The sequence below is a fragment of the Pipra filicauda genome, unplaced genomic scaffold (genome assembly GCF_003945595.2).
Source record: "Pipra filicauda isolate LSUMZ 115617 unplaced genomic scaffold, ASM394559v2 scaffold235_size1210477_pilon, whole genome shotgun sequence".
In the NCBI taxonomy this organism is placed as follows: Eukaryota; Metazoa; Chordata; class Aves; order Passeriformes; family Pipridae; genus Pipra; species Pipra filicauda.
In genome coordinates, this window is record NW_024104349.1 from 656389 (window position 1) to 677852 (window position 21464).

General features: G+C 47.9%; 2 protein-coding genes across 5 annotated transcripts; one reads left to right on the forward strand and one right to left on the reverse strand.

Moving 5' to 3' along the window:
- Window positions 1–215: 215 nt before the first annotated feature.
- Window positions 216–6657, forward strand: CDKN3 (cyclin dependent kinase inhibitor 3). 3 transcript variants are annotated; one of them, XM_027724435.2, is made up of 7 exons: window positions 216–463; window positions 2268–2323; window positions 2960–3004; window positions 3898–4120; window positions 5108–5139; window positions 5533–5636; window positions 6362–6657. In XM_027724435.2, the coding sequence occupies exons 1-7, from the start codon at window positions 252–254 to the stop codon at window positions 6443–6445; spliced, it is 756 nt and encodes a 251-aa protein (XP_027580236.2). In that variant the 5' UTR covers window positions 216–251; the 3' UTR covers window positions 6446–6657. The 3 variants fall into 3 exon arrangements, with proteins under 3 accessions (XP_027580236.2, XP_039237572.1, XP_027580235.2); XM_027724434.2 differs by having other exon boundaries at window positions 221–463; window positions 6359–6657; XM_039381638.1 differs by lacking the exon at window positions 2960–3004 and having other exon boundaries at window positions 218–463; window positions 6359–6657.
- Window positions 6658–8793: 2136 nt separating this feature from the next.
- CNIH1 (cornichon family AMPA receptor auxiliary protein 1) lies at window positions 8794–16410 on the reverse strand. 2 transcript variants are annotated; one of them, XM_039381639.1, is made up of 6 exons: window positions 16269–16375; window positions 15028–15096; window positions 14711–14758; window positions 11385–11497; window positions 10950–11093; window positions 8794–9712 (listed from the first exon to the last, which is right to left on the reverse strand). In XM_039381639.1, exons 1-6 carry the CDS (start codon window positions 16347–16349, stop codon window positions 9685–9687), a joined length of 483 nt encoding a protein of 160 aa, XP_039237573.1. In that variant the 5' UTR covers window positions 16350–16375; the 3' UTR covers window positions 8794–9684. The 2 variants fall into 2 exon arrangements, with proteins under 2 accessions (XP_039237573.1, XP_027580240.1); XM_027724439.2 differs by lacking the exon at window positions 14711–14758 and having other exon boundaries at window positions 16269–16410.
- Between the last annotated feature and the right edge of the window lie 5054 nt (window positions 16411–21464).

Here is a 21464-nt window from a genome sequence, read left to right on the forward strand (position 1 = left end):
CCAGCGAAACGCGCCCGCGCGCTCCCTCAGCGCCCTCACGAAGCCCCGCCCCCCAGGGCGCGAGACCGCCCCTTCCCGCCAAGTGGCCTCAGCCAATCAGCGCAGAGATCGCCACAGCCGGCTGCGCTGTTTGTCTCTTAAAGCCCGCCCTCCTCCCCCGCTCACCAATCAGAGCGCTCCTCTCATGCGGCCCCGGGGGAGGCCCGCTTGGCTCTCCACGCACCCTGTGAGCCGCAGCTCCCCATTGGGCGATGCGTAGGTGGGCGGGGCCAGTTCGAACGGGTGGCGGCGCCATGGTGAACCCGGTGAGGGATCGGGATCGGGGCCGGGGCACAGCCGAGGGTCCTGGCCCCCAGGTGAGCCCCTCGCTCTCCCCGCAGCCCAGCGCGGCGCCCGCCGACGGCTTCGCCTCCTCAGACGACGAGGCCGCCGAGGAGGACCCGAGCCCGCTCCACATCTCCTGGTGAGGCGCCGCCCGCGGGGGTCCCTTCCCTCAGGAAATTGCATTAAATCCCTCTTCTGACCAAGAGGAGCTCTGGTCACCTGCCAGGGTTGTGGGTGGGTGGCGATGTCCCTGAAAACGGATTAAAGCGGTGCCGGGGAACTGTCAGTGGAAGTGGCTGGCGTTGGAAGGGGCCTCTGGAACCCGCCCAGGGCGATCCCCCTGTTCAGGCAGGTTCACCCAGAGCAGGATGACATCCAGGTGGGTTTTCGATATCTCCAGGGATGGAGACTCCAGATCTTCCTTGGGCAGTTCCAGGGCTCTGTTCTTCCCTGTGAAGGCAGCGAGGCCCTGGCACAGGTTGCCCAGAGAAGCTGTGGCTGCCCCCGGATCCCTGGAAGTGTTCCAGGCCAGGTTGGACAGGGCTTGGAGCAACCTGGGCTAGTGGAAGGTGTCCCTGCCCATGGCAGGGGGTGGAATGGGATGAGTTTTAATCCCTTTGCCATGAAACGAGCGTTTTAAGGCCGCTCAAAAAATCACCAGCAAAGGTATCAGTGAAAGCAGGTTTAATATAAAGGCAATGGCACAACAGAGTTCGTGGCAAGGGTCACTACTACTTACTAAACAGTTAAAATACACCAAGTAAAAAGCACACAAAAATCTAAAACCACTTTCAGTACCAGTCCAGAGACTCCATGTCTGTGGAGGCTGTGGTTGTGGAGGGGTAGGTAAGTGAGGCAAAAGGACAGAAGGTATAAGGACAAAAAGGAATACAGCCCATCACAGCCCAAAGGCCTGACAACACTTATCTTATAACTTATAGCTTAACTTAACACTTAATACCATTAACTTAACATTTAACTTATGACTTAACTTAATCTAACAGCACTTAACTTATAACTTAACTCTTAACCTGTTAACAATTTAACTTGGATCTATATATGATTTACTATACTATGACACTCACTTACTTATAAACCTAAAGTACTTAAGAATTTAAGAAAGCAGTGTCCCTGGCACATTTGATACAGCATATGCACACAGACACAAAGGGTCTGCACAAGGCACCCGTGAAAAATTCCCCTCGAGTTCCGTGAAATACTCACTTGGAATGTTTTTGCATTCTCCCCAACGGGAGAAGGACGGAGGAGTGAGATGTCAGCCCAGGATTTGTCAGTCAGGATCCCCCAGGAAATAGCAAACATGAAAGTTGCCACCTCTGAGAGGTGTCCCAGCTCAGGGGGGGGTCTCTGGTTGCCACAGCCCAGGAGAGCTGAGCGGGTCTCATTTTGGGACACCGTTTGTAGGGTCAAAAGAGAGTGGGCTTCAGTCGTGATAACCTGTCACCTCAGCCACACTTTGCATTCTTACACTTTGAAAGTGTTTTTCAGGCAAAAAGTTTCCAGGGATGTCCATCAGAAAAGCAAGGGACTCGTCACACAGCACAGCACTGGGAACAGGCAGGATTTCTGACGAGCTCCAAGCAGCTCAGCCTGAGCGTTGGCAAGGCCGAGGCCTAACGAGCACTACTCAGGGGTACTACGAGATCACAGTCAGGGGTGAGGAGGGGGGATTGCACCACCACACCCTTCCAACCCAAACCCTTCTGGGGTTCTGTGATTTTGTCGCCCTCCAAAAAGTTTTTCCTCATAATCAGATGGAGCCTCCCGTGATTCAGTTTGCGCCCGTTGCCCCCTGTCCTGTCACCAGGCACCACTCAAAGGGTCTGGTCCCATCCTCTTGACACCTGCCCTCAAGATGCTTATAAATTTAAATAATCAAACTCTCACCTTCTGATTTATGTTTATTTTTAATTTTCCGATAGGTTGTCTTTGTCTCCTCTCTACTCTTCCAAGTTCCTGGGATTATGCTCCCTTCCAGGTAAGAAGCATTCACTGAAGTTTGCATGTTTGAAAGCTGAAGAGGGGTAATACCTTGTACCCCAAAATTCTCTGTGGCTTATTTTGTAATCTACCACTGGAATAATTGTTTTGGAAACAACAGAGCAAATCCATAGAATATCTTAATATAAGATCACATTTTTTTAATGTATAGAATAAACATACAAGCTTCCACTGTATTTTTAACTACCAAAACTGCAGCCATGGTGAATCTCCTGTGGTCACCAGACCACTCAGCTCTTAACTGATCTTTACCCACCCCTTTTATTTCTTGTATTTTTATTTTTTTGTTTGTGTCTTTTTATGCTTTACCCTGATTTAAAATTTCCAAAACTTTTTATCTGGAAAACCCAAAGCAGCTTAAAACCTTGGGCAGATTTCTTCTTTTAATCCTATTACATTAGAGCATTAAGCAGATAATGGTGCTTGAACTGCCTCCTGTGCCAGGGATCTACTTGTAAAAAAAAAAAAGAACTTGTTTTTTGCTTGGGGTGTGGCTTGGTTGCTCGCTCTGGTTTTGGGGGGAGGTTGCCTGTGCTCTGCTCTTCAGCTGCAGCAGCCATTCCATAAATGTCACTTACCTGGAGCGGGAATTTTTGTCCATAATTTGTTTCAGGTTGCAGGTTTAAGGATGTCAGGAGGAATCTTCAGAAGGATGTAGGTGAGTCTTCTGGCCAGTGTGTAAAGTGCCTCTTGCTCGTGTAAAGGGCAAGAAAAAGGTGCAGCTGCAGCAAATATCTTGGCACAGTCACAGATCACTTTTAGATGTGCCAGTGCCACTTCCCCTGTGGCTTCCCTACAAATACAGGATAAATAGTTGGGGTATTTCCAGGCTGGAGCAACACAGACATCTGTGTGTCCTTCACAGGAACCATGAGGCATCTTTAAAGCAGCTTTAAAGCACCAAGATGAATTACAAACTGGTAACATCCCCTTCCCAGAGGAAAGTGAGGTTGGGATGGAAAGATGGGATTATTTAAAGATTTGTGCTGAGTATTCACCTGTGAGCACTAGAAGGGCAGAGGCTGATAGCACAAACCCCACAGTGTTTGGACAAGTGAAGCTTGGGAAGAAAATCCTGGGTGAGTCCCTGGCACAGGTTTGCCCAGAGAAGCTGTGGCTGCCCCTGGATCCCTGGAAGTGTTCCAGGCCAGGTTGGACGGGGCTTGGAGCCACTTGGGATAGTGGAAGGTGTCCCTGCCCATGGCAGGGGGGTAGAATGAGATGGGCTTTCAGGTCCCTTCCAAGCCAAACCATTCTGGGACTCAGTGATTTTAAGCTGGAGATGGGACAGAAAGATGCAGTGCTGATGTGCTTCCTAGTGAGGCTTCTCTCAGGACTCCCTCTGAACTGAGAAAACTCCTCACCTGGATCATCTGAAGGCAAACGTGGGGGAGACTCAGTGGAAGGAAATGCTGCTCAAAGCAAAATTTCTCACTCCTGTTGTCTTAACCTCAGAGATTAAACAAGAGACTCAGTACCAAGCAGCTTATCTGTGTATCCCTGAGCTCGATAGGCTTTTGTTTATTTGCAAGTGTATTAATCCATTGGCAGGAGAACTGAAGAACTGTGGGATCCAGGACGTATTTGTGCTCTGTACCAGAGGAGAGCTCTTAAAATACCGAGTGCCAAACCTGATAGACACCTACCAACAGCACGGGATGTGCGTGCACCACCATCCCATTCCTGACGGGAACGCTCCTGACATCGCCACGTGCTGCGAAATCCTGGAAGAGCTCAGAAGCTGCCTGGAAAATAACCGGAAAACAATGATACAGTAGGTCCTGGTGAGATGTATAAGCAGGTGAAACAGAATGGTTTGAAATGGTAATTGCAGTCTTTTGGGTTAGTTCAAGCTGTGAAAAGCTGCTTGTTCCTCCTTCTCCACCTTTTTGGAGAGAACTCGTCCTTTGGAAGATTAGAGTGTCCCATTTCCCCTTGCTCTGTCCAGCAGAGAGTGTTGAAGGGCTCCTTGCTCCCAGCCTACCTGGATAGCAGGTGTGCAGCAGGAGATGTGAGCTAAACCAGCTCTTGTCAGAGGTTGTGGCTGCCCCATCCCTGGAAGTGTTCCAGGCCAGGTTGGACGGGGCTTGGAGCAACCTGGTCCAGTGGAAGATGTCCCTGCCCATGGCAGGGGGTTGGAATGGTCTTTAAGGTCCCTTCCAACCCAAACCAGTCTATGACTCTATAACAGGCCCCTGGGCTGTTTATTGGGAACTCAGTGGGTTCCAGCAGTGCAAAATTCCCTCTTAAATTGCATGAAACTGGTTTAAAGTAATTTATTTAGACACCTGTAGCTGAGCTCAGGGGGGAAGAGCTTTCCATGTTCCCTGAATGACCCAGCACAGACATCCACCGACTCCTTGGTTTTCCTGCTGGTGCAGAACCCTGCTGTCCTCACAGGTATCCTCAAAACCTTAATCTGGAGTAGGATCTAAAGAAAATTCAGGGTGTCCATCCTCGTGCCATTTTCTGTCCTCCCATGCCTTTGGGACTATTACCAGGAATGAAAGGGAACTTTAAAACTGAAGTTTCTCTGGAAGACACTTAAGGAAGATCTGAAGAACAAATAGGAGGTATCCCTGTAGGTATAGAAATAGAATATATAAAATACACAGAAATTCTTGTTGACTCCCTTGTGCCACTGCTGCTGTTGATGATGTTGAGGTGAGAATTGTGTCCATATATTTATGCACTGGGGGGGGTCTCTGGGTGTTGCAGTTTCCCACAGCTTCTTACAACCAGATGTTTCCTTCTCTCCCAGCTGTTACGGTGGCCTTGGGCGCTCCTGTCTCGGTAAGAACTTGTCTTACTATAAAGGGGATGGACTTGTTCCTCTGCATCCTCCTTCACCCCAGTGTTCCAGAGCATTAGTTCCCGTGTGTGACCCAGAAGGAAGGGGTGGTGATACTGCCAGGAGACACGAAGGGGAATTAACTGGGTGTACTGGCACTCATTCTTGAAAAGCCTAGGAATTGCATCCCAAGTGCTGCTAGGAAGGCAGGGTAGAACAATGTTTCCAAAGCCTGCAGGCTTGGACAGGAGCAGCAGCAGATGGGCCAGTGCCCAGAAATAGGATTCAGGAAAAAACCCAACAGATGTGTGACCCTGATGGGAGTTTTGCTGGGGTGGTTTTCCCGGGACAAGCCTGTGGCTGTGCATCCATGTGCACACACCTTTCCCTTGCAGTGGCTGCCTGTCTCCTGCTCCAGCTCTCGGACACACTGGCACCTCAGCAGGTGATAGAGAGCCTCAGGAACCTGAGGGGATCCAGGGCCATACAGACCATCAAGGTAACGGGGCTGCAGCAGGTGACACACGTGTCCAAACATGAGGGACAGCTCGGCCAGGGAGGGTCCCTGCCATTCCCAAAGGGATCCCTCTGTCTTTCCAACATGCTCCACAGCTGCTCCCTGGGGTTTGAGCTGTTCCCTGCTGAAGCTGCTGAACAGCTTCTCCCAGGGAACAAGCGACAGGACGAAAGGAAATGGCCTCAGGTTGTGCCAGGGGAAGTTTAGGTTGGATATTAAGGAAAATTTCCTCATGGAAAGGATTGTCCAGCCCTGGCACAGCTGCCCAAGTCAGTGGTGGAGTCCCCATCCCTGGAGGGATTCAAAAGCCCTGTGGATGTGGCACTTGGGGACGTGGGTCAGTGGTGGCCTTGGCAGTGCTGAGGGAACAGTTGGACTTGGTGATCTTGGAGGGCTTTTCCAACCTAAATCATTCCATGATGCAAAATAAAGCAGCTTTGAATTCTGACACTGAGCTCCCACCTATGAGGACCATGTTTTGCATTACCTTGGGCTCACATTGCCCTTGACGGGATCCAAGCCAAGATCCCTGTAATCTGTGTCTGACAGCGAAAAATTCCAGAGGGTTGGATCAAGCACAAGAAGAACAAACCAGACTAGAGGGTGCAGTTTTCCTCCTGGGGTATCAAACAAATTTTTAAGAGGGGCGGTGCCTCTTCTGACAGCACAGAGCACTCACTGCAGACCTGGTTGTGCTTTTCCAGCAGTACAATTTCCTCCATGATTTCCGGGAGAACCTGGCTGCACACCTGGCAACGACGGACACGGTGCCGAGATCGGCATCGCGGTAGCTGGCACTGCCCTGGGCATCTCTGTCTGTGGAACACACGTGGATGAGACCCCTCTCCCCTGACCTTGACTTCCTCACTGCTCCTGCCTGGGGGACACAGCTGCTCCCTCCCAAATCCGGCTGTGAAACTCCGGGGTGGGGATGGAGATCCCACAGGATGTGCAGCATCTGCCCCTCCTTGGTGACTTTAATACTCACTGCCTTAAAAATACATCTGCAAGTGTGGTTGTGCTCACTGCTGTTCTGGTGGCCTGCACGCCTGGCTTTCCATATAATAATCTGGATTCCTGTTGGGATGACGGAGCTGGATAAAAATTACAACACTGGAGCTGTTTACAAACACTCTCAGCAAAGCCAGGCTGGAGGGCTCACCCCTTATGAGCTGTAAGAACTCGTTCTAAAACGTCACATTTCCGCTCCCTGTGTTCAGGAATATTTAGGAATGGGTCCCCTCATTCCACAAGTAGGAGGTGTCGCACCACAGATCTGTAACAAGCCAAACAGGTGGGTTTTTAGGTGGCTGCCGGGAGGAGACACTGCTGTAGCTGCGTGGGTGAGGCTCTGGCACAGCCCTTCTGCCTGCTGACAGCAGAGAAAGTAAACAAACAATCAGCTGTGAGCCGGAGAGGATCCCACAGGAACACTCCTCCAACAGTCCCCATCCCTCCTGTTCCACTATATCCACTCATGAAGGGAAGATGAACAGGCAGGTTTTGATAAAACTTTGATTTTTTCAGGACCTTCCCAAGTCAGAAGTTGTGACATGAGACTCCACCACAGCTCCAGTGGCTTTGAGTTGGAGGAGAACTGACTTGAATTTAAATTTCTCTCTTTAACATGTTTAAAACCAGACACTTGAGCGCAGGTTTAAAGGTGATTTCTACAGATTAATTAATTTTTACTGCCATTCCCTTCTCCACTCCTACAGCAGACACAGGAACTCCTCCAGTTTCCACTTAGAGAAAATACTCTGCTCCAAATGTGCCCTGGTGTTTAATCCTTGCAGCTGATGGGTTTCAGATATTAAGTATTTATCGTATGACTCAGCAGGAAACTTGCTGACAGGGAGAGAAATGTTCTTTATTCTCTCCATAATCTTTTGCCTCCTGGAACTCCAAAACTAATGACAATCAGAAAAGCAATTCTATGTATGTATTATGTATTTTAATAGCTCTCAGGACTATTCTTCTTCCTTCAGGAAGAGGATCTGAAGTTACCACAGCCTGAGTTCTCTTAGTCCCAGTACATTGTAAAAAGAGAAGAATTCAGAGCAGAGAGGAGGAAACTGCCACTCTGCATCCCCTGGGCACCCAAACTTGGTGTGGTAATAGCCTGGAACAGGGAAAATTTGTGGAGGAGAAAGGACAGACCCAAAGCTACAGAAGGAATTCCAACCAGGAAGAGATCAAGCAGAATTCTCTGCTCTGACAGATCACTCATAAATAACAGCATAAATAACATGGAAATAGGAGTTTAGGGGCACCAAATGAAATCTGGCAGAACTGCTGAACAAGTATGTTTAACAGTAATTAATTCCACTGCAGAACTCACTTTCTTGGGATTGCCCAGAGAAGCTGTGGCTGCCCCATCCCTGGAAGTGTTCAAGGCCAGGTTGGACAGGGCTTGGAGAAACCTGGGATAGTGGAAAGTTGGAACTGGATGGTCTTTAAGGTCCCTTCCAACCCAAACCATTCTGTGGTTCTGGGATCTTCCATACCAGGTTATAAAAGTGCTCAGAAAGCAGCTGAACCGATGGCAGAGAAGCCCTTCAGGGCTGTTTAAGGTGCCAAAGCTCTCCCAGGACACCTGTAACACTCAAATTTCCAAACCCTCTCTCACTCCTCAGGCAGAGATGTTCAACACCTGCCCTGTCTCATACTGTTCTTCCTCAGCTGTTGCCACTGCCCAACACACCAGTACTGGAGTACCTGGATTTCTGGTGGACCCCAGTGCAAACACTGGTACAACTTTTGTTGCCTCTGACACCCCAGAGACCCAAAGTGAACAAATACACCGTTTATACAAAAGGAAAAGTTTTACTAGAACTGGGAAACTCTGCATTGTTCTCCAGCACAGGTAAATGAGAAAGTTTATGAGTAATAATTAGGAGTCTAAGCAGCTGTTTGCAGTCACAATTTACAATATTTATGTGAAACATCTCCCCCTGCCCCATCTACTATTTAAACTTCATGAAAAAAGGCAGGAAATGAGAGCTTCCCTTTTCCAGACATTACTTGATTCCATGTTCTATTTTTAGAGGGAATGCAATTATCCATGTAAATCTGAGCAATGGACACAGCGAGGATCTGCCGAATTTAGAAACAAAACAAGGCACCAGATGAAAGGAGGTGTTGCTGAATTTGAGATTTGTTTTTTATTGTCATTTATTGCACTAAGGAACAGTGGGGCAGTTTCACAATCTCACTTTCTGCTTTGAGAAAGTCTGGAGTATTTATTACTCTTAAACCCAAGAGTGTTTTCATTACTGGACTTGGTAAATGTTGGAGGTTTATCCATTTGTTAATCAGACAGCACAGACATTTAAAAAAAAAAAATTATTTAAATTCATTCCTCCATGGACAATTCAGCTTCTCCTACCACAGTGACACAGGCTCGAGATTAAAGCAGGGCTAATGTTTGGAAGAGATACAGAAGGACCTGGACCATGCACAAAAAGGGAAAGACTAACCAGACAGAAAAAAAACAAAACCAAACCAAACCAAAATAGAACTATTTTTGCAACTGTGTCCATGAATTCATATCCTAAGACCAACGTCACCTACGGGCAAAACACAGCATTCCAGTCCTTCCCAAGCACTCGGAGCTACGGCTGATTTAGAGTTAAGAGTGGGATACACAAGTCCAAGTGAGCCACTACAAAGCCCAGCCTAAAGCAAATCCCTAGTTGTCCTAAGGCTAGTAGTAACCAACAGCTACTCGAAGGTTATGGCTGTTCCTTAGCAGTGCAAAGTCAAAACTTTCCAAACCCCAGTCACCTTTATATTAATTTACACGTAATTCTTTAATTTCAGCGTCCCAGGAAAATATAAGAAAACAGTCTTTCCACAAGTGTAAAATGTGGAAACATTTTAAAAATAGGGGAGTCATTGTTTTCTAATGCAATTGCGGTCGTCGGGTTCCGGATTTAATTCTTGGTCAGAGGTTCTTGTTGTAAAGAATCCATGGTTTTTTGTGGCTTTTGCATGCACTTAACTGGAACAAAGCTTGCTGAGTGTCTTCTTAAGAGCTCACCAGGACATAAATCATGCTGCAAAAGAAAATAAAAAGATGAACATGCATCACTTTGATCAGTGTTACACATTTAATGTATATTCTAAGGAACAAGTTCATGTGAGATACATGGATTGTGACTGAAGATTTGACACGATGACTCTTCTACTTCAACAAAATTCACATTTACATCAAATACTTTACTCTAAAAATATTCATGTTTCAGCTTCTTAATGGAAATGCTCTGAGGGTTTATTATATTATGCTTAAAAGAAAAGCTTGCAGCTTTCCAGCTCCATGGAATACAGACTCAAACCAGTAATTCCGACCAAATTAAGACTCGTGTTTGAAACAGAATTAATGGTGATTGTGGATTCTTTTTCAAGAAAGTTGGCACTGTATGAACACCTTAACACAGAGTCACAGAATGGTTTGGGTTGGAAGGGACCTTGAAGATCATCCAGTTCTATGCCCCAACATGGGCAGGGACACCTTCCACTATCCCAGGTTGCTCCAAGCCCCGTCCAACCTGGCCTTGGACACTTCCAGTGCAAATGAATTTATAATGTTAATTTGTTTATGTGGTCGTTACATAACGGGAGAGCCTAAACAGGGATTCTGGGGGTGAGTTAATCAGTGCTACAGGAAAGGATATTTGCCAGTCTGGACTTGCAAGTCCAGGCATCTTTTCATCCTGCCTATCAAAGACTGAACCAACACCCCCCGCCCTGCTGTCTCTTGGGGCATCAAGGGGGGAAGTGGGTGAGGAGTTCTGTGCTTGTGCTGCTCCTGACGAGTCTTTAGAGCTGTGCAGGAAGGTGACCTTGGCTGGGCTGTGCCAGAGGCACTGGGAGAGTCTCTGCTAAATTCACAGAATCCCAGAATGGTTTGGGTCCAAAAGAACCTTAAAGCTCATCTTGTTCCACTCCACTCTTCTGTGGGCAGGGACACCTTCCACTATCCCAGGTTGTTCCAAGCCCCGTCCAGCCTGGCCTTGGACACTTCCAGGGATGGGGCAGCCACAGCTTCTCTGGGCAACCTGTGCCAGGGCCTCCCCACCCTCCCAGCCAACAATTCCTTCCCAATATCCCATTTAACCCTGCCCTCTGGCAGTGTGAAGCCATTCCCCAGGTCTTATCGCTCCATGCCCATGTCCAAAGTCCCTCTCCAGCTCTCCTGGAGGCTCCATTCAGGCACTGGAAGGAATATATCCCTGTGTACAATATTTCTCTGGTGCACTGAGCCAAAACTTCAGACTGAGGGGAAAAACTTACCCATATAGGTAGTAAAAAAAGGATAGAAGGTAGAATGCTAATTTGCACCATCCTTCTTTCTGGCAATAGGCTAAAATATCTGCATTCATGATGGTCGTAGGGTCGTAGAGCCCCGGGCCGCTCATCACGGGTCTGCTCATGTACCTGGAACGGGGGCACAGGGAGGTGTGGGATGAGGGCCACGGGAAACACTGGATCCTACCCCCCACCCACCAAGGAATACCAGGACACACAACACAACTCTCGCACAGCACAGGAGAATAAAAAATTAAAACACCCAACGAAGCCAAGTGATGGTTCTTATTGTGCAGCCACAAACTTTCACGGTGTCGTGTCAAAAAAGCGTCTTTGTTTTCCCAAGACCCAGAACACGGGACAGGACACGGCAACGGGAGAACAAGAACAATTCACTGAGCACAGCCACACCAAAATTACCTCCAAATATGATAGGCCAACAAGGGCATATTGAGACCCAGTGTGAGCCACTCTGCTGCACAGAGAAACATGACACAGAAGAATGCATGGATGAGGTACTCTGGAAGTACAAGCTGGAAAAGAAAAAGATGAGTTAGAAGTTTCGATCACACAGAGCAAAACGTGTGGCGTTTCAGCTGCTTTGGAGGTGAGTGTTTGCTTAAAAATCATATTTAAAACCAACACTAACAAGAACAAGACTGTGGAACGTGAAAGCAGCAGCCAGCAGTGCTGCCTTGCTGTTTTCACATGATATTCATGGACCAAGTAGAAAAATTTATAAAATCAGATGCTCAGATCGATATTTTTTTCATTGCTTCTAATAAAGTGACAGATTCCACGCTTTACACGTGGCCCTCAGAAAAGATCATCGTGATATTTCTGCTCATGCAACAGCGAAATATCAGCAGGAAACATGCTCCTTAGAACGGCTTATAGGCAGAAGGATGTTTGTGTTCTCCTGGTTCACAGCTTTGCTTTGGTATCCACACGTCCACAACTTCTCAAAGTCGAATTACTGCCAAAATGTAACACCCCAGGCAGAGCTTCACCCAACCAAACCAGTCACACACACGGGTCGGCTCCACACGGGCAGTTCGGGGGGAATTAGGCAGTTTTCCCTCCCAGCTCCCACTGTGCATGCCTTACAGCACCATGCTTCCAGCAGAAGCCCACAGAGCTCATCATCAGGGTACCATGGAACCACAGGAAGCATGAAATGCCAGCTGTATTAGTGTTGTTAATAGGAACAACGTGGAGAGGTACAGAGAGTAAACACATGCAAAGGGCTGCGGAACCTCACGCCCACCACGAGAGGAAAGGTCTCGACAGGTCACCCCAAGTGCTATTTACTGCCTGATCACACGGGTCAGAAGGGATCATGCATGGAATAACAGGGTGGTTTGGCTGGAAGGGACCTTAAAGATCATCCAGTTCCAGCCCCTGCCATGGGCAGGGGCACCTTCCACTAGCCCAGATTGCTCCAAGCCCCGTCCAACCTGGCCTTGGACACTTCCAGGGATCCAGGGGCAGCCACAGCTTCTCTGGGCAACCTGTGCCAGGGCCTCCCCACCCTCACAACCAACAATTGCTTCCCAATATCCCATCTAACCCTGCCCTCTGGCAGTGGGAAGCCATTCACCCTTGTTCTGTCACTGCATCCCTCATCCAAAGTCCTTCTCCAGCTCTCTTGGAGTCCCTTTAGGCCCTGGAAGGGGCTCTCAGGTCTCTCTGGACCCTTCTCTTCTCCAGGCTGAATCCCCCCAGCTGTCCCACCCTGACTCCACAGGAGAAGCAGCAGATCTGTAAAAGCTTCTCCTCCTCAACTCAGGCCCACTAAAACTTCTCCTCAGGAAAAACACTCCATTTCCACCCAAAGATTTAAACTGTGTGTGCACACACACACACACCACACTCTGCCCCTCTTTTTTTGGGCAGTGACTAACATTGCACAGGGCGATTACATCAAAGTTTCAGTGGTTTATCATTTTTTCATTCTTCTCTTAAAGCCCCAAAAATATCTTCCTAGAAATCTAACAGCTACCAACAAACATTCTCACCACCTCCTTTGCTACACCCTCCTGCCTCTCTAAATGAAGAATAACAAAGGAAACTTGCATCAACACCACCAAAATTCAGCTGTCATACACAAAATTTTCCAAGGAAATACCTTCACCCAGACCCTTCTTTGCATACTTACCATTTACACATGGCAATTATTTATAGCAGAACAACCACCACCCTGTCCAATACACAATGCATTTGGCAGCCTGCTCAGACAGATCCACCAGGCCTGAAAAATCTGTATTTATTTACCTACAACAGCTCGAAATTTGTTTTTCTTTTCTCTTGTTTATTATAACCCTACTCCCACACTGAAATACCTGCCTCTTTTCAAATCTCCCACACTTTATCCTCCCTTTCTGTCCTAAGGGAGAATTAATTACATCACATTCTGCCATATTTATCACAGAAACGAGGGAGGGTGAATCTGGTTGCTGAGAAAAGACATGACTATAACAGGAGCAGGGAAGAGAAGGAATCAGCAGTGTACTAAGGAGATACTATTTTGGGATAATCTTTCTACTGAGGTGTCTCAATTCCTACCGGGATTTTTTGATTCTTTGTCCAGGAGAACAACCCTCCTGTGTGTTTGTCCAGCATCATTTACCAGATTCCCTTTAAGAGCCTGGATCCCAACTCCACTTTTAGGGGCTCATCTGCTCTCACAGGAACAGCAAACATGAAGTTATTTCAGACTCCCAGGTCACAAAGCTGCCATGTAAAGGACACTCCATGCACAGGGTTAAGATTTGGTTAAACATGCGCATCTGAGCACTACAAAGGTTGCAGGAAGACCATAATGCATCCATGTAATGAGAACTGGCCTCTCCCACACTGCAGCAGGAATGACTGGAACAGACCAAGCAAGGGAAACTGTTAAATGCGCAGCTCTCCGAGCAGGAAACCCCCTCTCCGAGCTGCAACCTCTGCCTGGCACCTCTGCTCCTCCCCACTCTCCGTGAGACCACTTTAATTTATGTGCTGTAAATCTAAAATGCTGCGCTTTTTTTCCCCTTCCAGCTACTGTAAATTCATTTATAACTTGCATAATTTACTTAAACCACAGTAAAGTTTCAGCCCAGGCCACGCTGCTGTGCTGCCCCTCCGTCCTCCCCCGGCCTGGGCACACACAGAGTAAAAACCAGGAGAAATGCACAAAATCCTGCAGGATCAAACTGTCTGTCCTTCAACAAGCCTCCCCTCTGCTGCTGGCCTGTAAGAGATGCAGGCAAACAGTTTGCCTCAAATTCTTTTCCTAAGCCAAGGAGTGCCAGAGTTGCATCCAAGAGAGGACACCGGGACACACTCCTGATCCTGGAACACAAAATAGAGAAGTGAAGATAATTCCTATCGCCTTCCACCCACCTAAATCCTCCAAAAAAGATCAGAATTGACTTGGTCAGTGCTTAAAACAAACAACTGTTCTCCTCTAACCCCAGAGTTCAGTAAATCTGGCTTGGGAAACACGATTTATTTCTGCCTGAAGTTACTTTCTGACACCTGACAGGCATGTAACAGTTTTCCCCACGCCGCTGGGTAAGCAAGCAGAATTGTTTTTGCACAAAATATGGAAATCCATGAAGTTGTTATAAACCCCAAGGAACAAAGAACGAGCAGATGGACAGGCAGACTAAACAAAACAGCTTAATAGTATTACAAATGTTCCTAACAAAATGAGAGGGGAGTGGCGTCAAAAAAACACGAAACTGAAAAGCAGTACACACCTTTAATGCAATTTTGACTCTTTTAATCTTTTTGACCTTTTCAACTGTCTTTGTGCCGAAAATGTGGAAAGCAGATTGAAAGAATGTTAGTACGACAGCTGACAAGATCACCAACAGATTAATAACAGTCAGAATATTCAACTTGAAAGTAAAGAATCAGACAAAGAATTTCCCTAAAATTTCTACCAACAGCAAGGTTTTGTCAACCCAGATGCAATTCTATTGCCTAGGCAGATTGCATCAAGATAACACCAAAAAAAAATAAGCACTTTACATATATTTATTTAACAAAACAAAAAGTCTAGTGTGCTACTTACAGGATTGAGTGTATTACACTGGTCTATGGGGTTCTTGTAATCAGTCTTCAGTTCATCAAATGCTATAATCTAGGGGGGGGAAAAATGAAACAGTTGTGATTGCTCAGTCCAGGAGCAACGGTGTATTTTATCCATGAAAAGTGACATTTTGTCACAGAACTGCTGCCGTTGTGTTCAGGGACATTTTAACATCATAAGCCCACAGGTAAAACACATGGGAAATGGGTTTTATAAACAAGAAAGCAGAAGATTCTTCAGGTATTCAAAGACCTCTGCCCACTCTCCACATTTTTACCTCCCCACCAGCAATGAATTTCCAACATCCTCTTCATCAGTTCTTAACCCCAGACCCCAAACCTCACACAGGACTATCTTGGTGGCCAGCAGGAACCAGAGATGGGCTTCCTTAGTCCAGAAAAAGCAACAGCAAGCTTAAAAGCTGCCAAATATTTTGCCTCACTGCCTAAGTAAATGCTGAGCCCACATATATCACAGAATCACAGAATTTTTAGGGCTGGGAGGAGATCATCCAGTCCAACCCCCCTGGCAAGGCAGGGTCACCTAGAGCAGGTGACTTTATATGCCTAAAAGGTGCATCCATAAAAAAAACCCAAGCATGTGAACACTCGAGCTTTTCATGCCATAAAAATAAGAAAAAAAAAATTTAAAAAAAAAAGATGCAGCGTGAAGTACAAAAGCCACTTCTACAGAACAAATGCCTGCCAAGCATCACATCCTCCCCTAGAGCACCTCCCCTGGCAGGGACCTGTTCGGCTGCTCTCCCTGTGCCGGGCTCGAGAAAGAAATCACGGAATCATGGAACGGTTTGGGTGGGAAGAGACCTTAAAGATCATTTAGTTCCAACCCCTCTGCCATGAGCACCTTCCACTAGACCAGGCTGCTCCAAGCCCCGTCCAAACTGGCCTTGAACACTGCCAGGGATGGGGCAGCCACAGCTTCTCTGGGCAACCTGTGCCAGGGTCTCACTGCCCTCACAACAAGGAATTTCCTCCCAGTATCCCGCCTAACCCTGCCCTCTGTCCATGTGAAGCCATTCCCCCTCATTCAGTCACTATCTGCCCGCATAAAAACCCATTTTATCCGCACACAGGCCGATTCCCCCTCTGAGGGCGGCTCCGGATGCGACTCCCCCGCTCCCTCCGCGGCTCTCCGGGGACCCCCTGAGGGCTCTCCGGGACCCGTCCCCGGGCCGGGCGCGTCCCCGGGCCCCCCACACTCACATGCCAGATGGCGAAGAAGATGAGCGCGGCCGTGAGCAGCAGCGCCAACATGTAGCAGAAGGCGGCGAACGTGAAGGCCATGGCGGCGGCGGGCGCGGGGGCTGCCGGGCGCCTCAGGACCCGCCCGCGCAGCCGCCATGGCCGCGCCCGCAGCGCCCCCTGCCGGGCCCGCCCGCGCCGCCATTTCGTGAGGGGCGTGCGAGGGGAGGGGGGCGAGAACGGGGGGGCTTCGGGTTAAAATGTGGGAGGCGCGGAGCGCGACGGGATTGTAACACAGTCATGGGATCGCAGAAGCAAAGAATGACTTAGGTCGGAAAAGACACTGCAATGTGTAATCATTCTTTGTGAAGAAATTCTTCCTAACGTTCAACCTAAACCTTCCCTGGCACAGCTTCAGACTGTCCTCTCTTCCTGTCCCTTGTTCCCTGGCAGCAGAGCCCGACCTCCCCCCCGGCTCCCCCCTCCTGTCAGGGAGTTGCAGAGCCAGAAGGTCCCCCCTGAGCCTCCTTTTCTCCAGGCTGAGCCCCCCCAGCTCCCTCAGCCGCTCCTGGTGCTCCAGACCCTTCCCAGCTCTGTTCCCTTCCCTGGACACGCTGCAGCCCCTCAATGTCCTTCCTGAGCTGAGAGGCCCAGAACTGGACACAGCAATCGAGGTGCCTCAGCAGTGCCAAGTACAGGGGAAGAATCACTTTTCTGGTCCTGCTGGCCACACTTCCTGACCCAATCCAGGATGCCATTGGCGTCCTTGCCCACCTGGGCACACCTGGTCCTGTCGATCAGCACCCCCAGGCCCTTTGCTGCTGGGCAGCTTTCCAGCCACTCTGCCCCCAGCCCTGCATGGGGTTATTGTGGCCAAAGTGTAAAACCCAGCGCCTGGTCTTGAACCTCAGACCACTGGTTTCAGCTCATCAATCCAGCCTGTCCACATCCCTCTGCAGAGCCTTCCTATCGCCCAGCAGATCGACATTCACACACAACTTGGTGTCATTCACGAGTTTACTAAGGGTAGACTCAATCCTCTCATCCAGATCATCAATAAAGATATTAAACAAGACTGGCCCCAACAGTGATCCTTGGGGGACACCACCAGACCCATTCCCCACCACTCTCTGGGCCTGGCCATCCAGGCAGCAAACAGTGCACCTGTCCAAGCTGTGGATTGCTGGCTTTTCCAGTAGTTGAGTTGGAAGGGACCTTAAAGTCCATTTTCTCCCACTCCCTGCCATGGGCAGGGACACCTTCCACAAGACCAGGTTGCTCCAAGCCCCATCCAACCTGGCCTTGGACACTGCCAGAGATGGGGCAGCCACAGCTTCTCTGGGCAACCTGTGCCAGGGCCTCACCACACTCACAGTAAAGACTTTCTTCCCAATATCTAATCTAAATCTTTCTTCTAGTTTACAGCTGTTCCCCCTTGTCCTGTCCCTATCTGACTGTGTAAGATTACCTGGTCAGCACAAACTATGTCTGGAGAAAAAGGAGCTGGCAAATTCAGGAAGAAACGTTGGAGAAGGGTGGACTGTGTGTGCCCCAGGGAAGGGGGTGTTTGGCCATATGATCTCAAATCGATACGACTTGGAGCCTGCTCAAAGGAGACAGCAAGATGAGAAATGAGTTTGAGGACAAGATCGCACACTGTCCTTCCAAAGGGACATATAAAAGTCACAGTGTCACCTTTCACTAAAGGCAAGCTGGGGTGGCATTGCTGCAATCATTTCCTCTGGAGCAGCGTGAGGAATAATTTCCATAAAACTAACAGCTGCCAAACAGTAAATAATATTTTCCAGTGCTATCTGCCGGAAAGCATTACAGCAACTAATGGAGTGTCACAATGAGAGATGAGCAGATGCTTTATTTCCTTCAACAAAATACAGGGAAAACTGCAGCAAATGAGCTGTCTGTAGAAAATTGGTTGTTGCGAAGATAAAGTTGATGTTTCAGTATAAAATCACTCATCTCATCCACAAACTACTCCAATAAAATCACTGTGGTGTCATTGTGGCCGATGAAACCTCCATGTAAACCCCAGAAAACAGATTTTAAAATAAATCTTAGTGAAGGTGAGCCCTGAGCAACCTGGTCTAGTGGAAGGTGTCCCTGCCAGGAACCAGGAGTTTGATCGTTCAAGGTAAATATTTGCCTAAAACCAACCCAGATGTAGTGACCAACACTGCTTTGTCATACCTGGAGCCTCCCTGGAGAGACTAAACCCAGTGGAAGTACAGATGTTGTGGCACTACAGCTATTAATGCTGTTCATGAAGGAGATCTGCCTCCTCACCAGACACACTACAAGCCACCAGGCTCAGCTGCATCAGAAATTTGTACTTTGAGACACATAAACGCACATAAATCTGCACTAAGGACTCTCCACACCCCAATAAGCAAAGGTGGTGTGACGTTGCCGACTGTATTCAGTGTTTCCTTGCACATCAAAATGTTGTGCAACAGGGACGTGCAGCATCAGAAGTAAAAAAGGTGTGTCAGCCACGCATTTGCATTTGCAATTAATCCAGATTCTGCCTCAAGGAATGCAGTGTTTTATTCCCTCGGGTGCTGGCACACCATCCAACTGCAATTATCCTGTCAGGAAAAGCGGAAGGCAGCTGTAATCTTGCACAACAAAGACTTGTGCATCGAAGGATTTCTTGTATTATAGGCTGTTCTTTTTAAGATAACACAAAAGGAAATGAAAAGCAACTTCTGTGGAAAGGGGTCTAATCAATACCCATTTCATTTATTTATTTGGGATCTCAAATCAAACAACAGCTGAGTATTTTCTCAGAATTTTCTCGGATTAAACTTCATAAACAATGCCAGGAAGCCACAGTGGAGCTCTGGAGATGGCCCACAGCTTTTAATGCACTTTCCCTTTTGTCTGGACACATAGAGTTTAATCCTGATTGGAATCTCAAGGGAAAATGTCAGTGCCTGTTCACTTCATCTTAAATCCCTCTCAAATACTTGTCCTTATCAGAAAACAGACATATAATCAGTCATAATTCAGTGTGTTACAGCCTGTTTGTAGGGAAGATTTTGGCAGAGAGCTGTGAGGGAAGATTATGGAGCAATTTATCTGAATTATCATGGTAGAAATGCACAGGTTAACCACATCCTTCAACATCAAAAATAATATCCCTGGGAAAATTGGCATTTCAGTTATGGACATCAGAGAAGAATCTAATACTATGGAACTTGGTAACAAAAATCCTGCTGACTTCAATAAAGACTTTGCTTAACAGGTTTTCAGGAGAGGAAAATCTGAATATTTATCTACAGTTTAAGGGGGCTTAAAAAAGAAGGGAGAGGGACTTTTTATATGAGCATGGAGTGACAGGACAAAGAGGAATGGCTTCAAACTGCCAGAGGAGGGTTAGATGGGATATTGGAAGGAATTGTTGGCTGGGAGGGTGGGGAGGCCCTGGCACAGGTTGCCCAGAGAAGCTGTGGCTGCCCCATCCCTGGAAGTGTCCAAGGCCAGGCTGGACAGGGCTTGGAGCAACCTGGGATAGTGGGAGGTGTCCCTGCCCACAGCAGGGGGGTGGAACAAGATGAGCTTTAAGGTTCTTTTCAACCCAAACCCTTCTGGGATTCTGTGAATTTAGCAGAGACTCTCCCAGTGCCTCTGGCACAGCCCAGCCAAGGTCACCTTCCTGCACAGCTCTAAAGACTCGTCAGGAGCAGCACAAGCACAGAACTCCTCACCCACTTCCCCCCTTGATGCCCCAAGAGACAGCAGGGCGGGGGTGTTGGTTCAGTCTTTGATAGGCAGGATGAAAAGATGCCTGGACTTGCAAGTCCAGACTGGCAAATATCCTTTCCTGTAGCACTGATTAACTCACCCCCAGAATCCCTGTTTAGGCTCTCCCGTTATGTAATGACCACATAAACAAATTAACATTATAAATTCATTTGCACATGAAAGTGAGTCTCGAGAGAAACGGTCACATTTGAAAACCAATTTCAAAGCATGGACACTGCCAGGCATCTCACCATGACTCATTACAGAATCCATCCGTGGCCTCAGTCCCTCCAACATTTACTGTCAGATGGCAACAGTTTTCATTTAATAGGCTAAATACTGAATATTCAACCTGCCCTCTAAACAACAGGGTTTGTTTTTCTCTTGCTGCACAGAGCTCCTGTTAATGGCTCTCTACACAATTCTGAGACCAAGGCATGATACCAGTGTGTGGACAAGCAAAGGGACCAATAATTGTATTTTCAAGAACTATTTTATAACGTGCTTCAGGATTTGGCTGCTCATTAACAAAGAGAGGGACTTTCCCAAACATTCTAGGTTAGCCTATCTGTAGCAATGATGACTCCAAAAATGTCACCCTTGGTCCTTAGCTCTTAGAATCCCAGAATGGTTTGAGTTGGAAGGGACCTTAAAGATCATCCAGTTCCACCCCCCTGCACCTCCCACTAGACCAGGTTGCTCAAACCCCATCCAACCTGGCCTTGAACAATTCCAGGGATGGGGATTAACATCCTTATTGTTTCTGCCCCCCCAAAATAAGCTGTTCAGGGCTCAGTGTCTTCTCAACAGCCAGACTTTGGTGTCCCTGTTCTCCCACAGACATTCTGTGTGGCCCGGAGTACAGCACCTTCAGGCCCAATGTGTACTCACACACTTAAATCACAGTAAATAGGATTTCAAAAGCCTTCATCTACATCTAAATTCCTTCACAAATCTTGCTTTTGATCTCTCCAGCTACATCCTTATTGTCAAATCAGCTCAAAGCTGTACCAGTGCTAGAAATCCACCCTGCTGGCTGTTCTTAAGATTTCAGTCCTGCCCCGCTCTGGCTCTGTGTCCGTAGGAGTTCTCCCACCAGGCACAGGGAGGAGGGTGGAGTGGCTGGCTCACACTCCACATCTGCCTCTCCAGCCCATGTGGATGAGGGCACAGAGCCAGTGCCTCCAAGACTGTAGGACTAAACTGCAGGAAGGAGGCAACGGCAGCACTGAAGATGCAGAACTCTCTGTGAAATGAGAACAGCTCCACTTCACCTCCCAGCCAGGGAACGGGGGCTTATGTTGGACTCTACTTCGAGACCCTGGAATGGGGCCATCCAAGGAAAAAAAAAGGCTGTTGAGTGGATGCCTCTATTCATCTATTCTCCCAGTAATACAGCTATACAATTTGTTTTGTACTCCTGAACCAAACAATTGCACATTCACAGTTGGAGGT

Coding starts and splice junctions, on each gene's coding strand:
- CNIH1 (XM_039381639.1), bottom strand. CDS start 16,349: ATGGCCTTCACGTTCGCCGCCTTCTGCTACATGTTGGCGCTGCTGCTC. Junction 15,097..16,268: donor TCTTCTTCGCCATCTGGCAT/GTGAGTGTGGGG, acceptor TCCCCCCCCTAG/ATTATAGCATTTGATGAACT. Junction 11,498..14,710: donor GAGTCAAAATTGCATTAAAG/GTGTGTACTGCT, acceptor TTTCTTTTCCAG/CTTGTACTTCCAGAGTACCT.
- CDKN3 (XM_027724434.2), top strand. CDS start 252: ATGCGTAGGTGGGCGGGGCCAGTTCGAACGGGTGGCGGCGCCATGGTG. Junction 464..2,267: donor AGCCCGCTCCACATCTCCTG/GTGAGGCGCCGC, acceptor ATTTTCCGATAG/GTTGTCTTTGTCTCCTCTCT. Junction 4,121..5,107: donor AACCGGAAAACAATGATACA/GTAGGTCCTGGT, acceptor CTTCTCTCCCAG/CTGTTACGGTGGCCTTGGGC.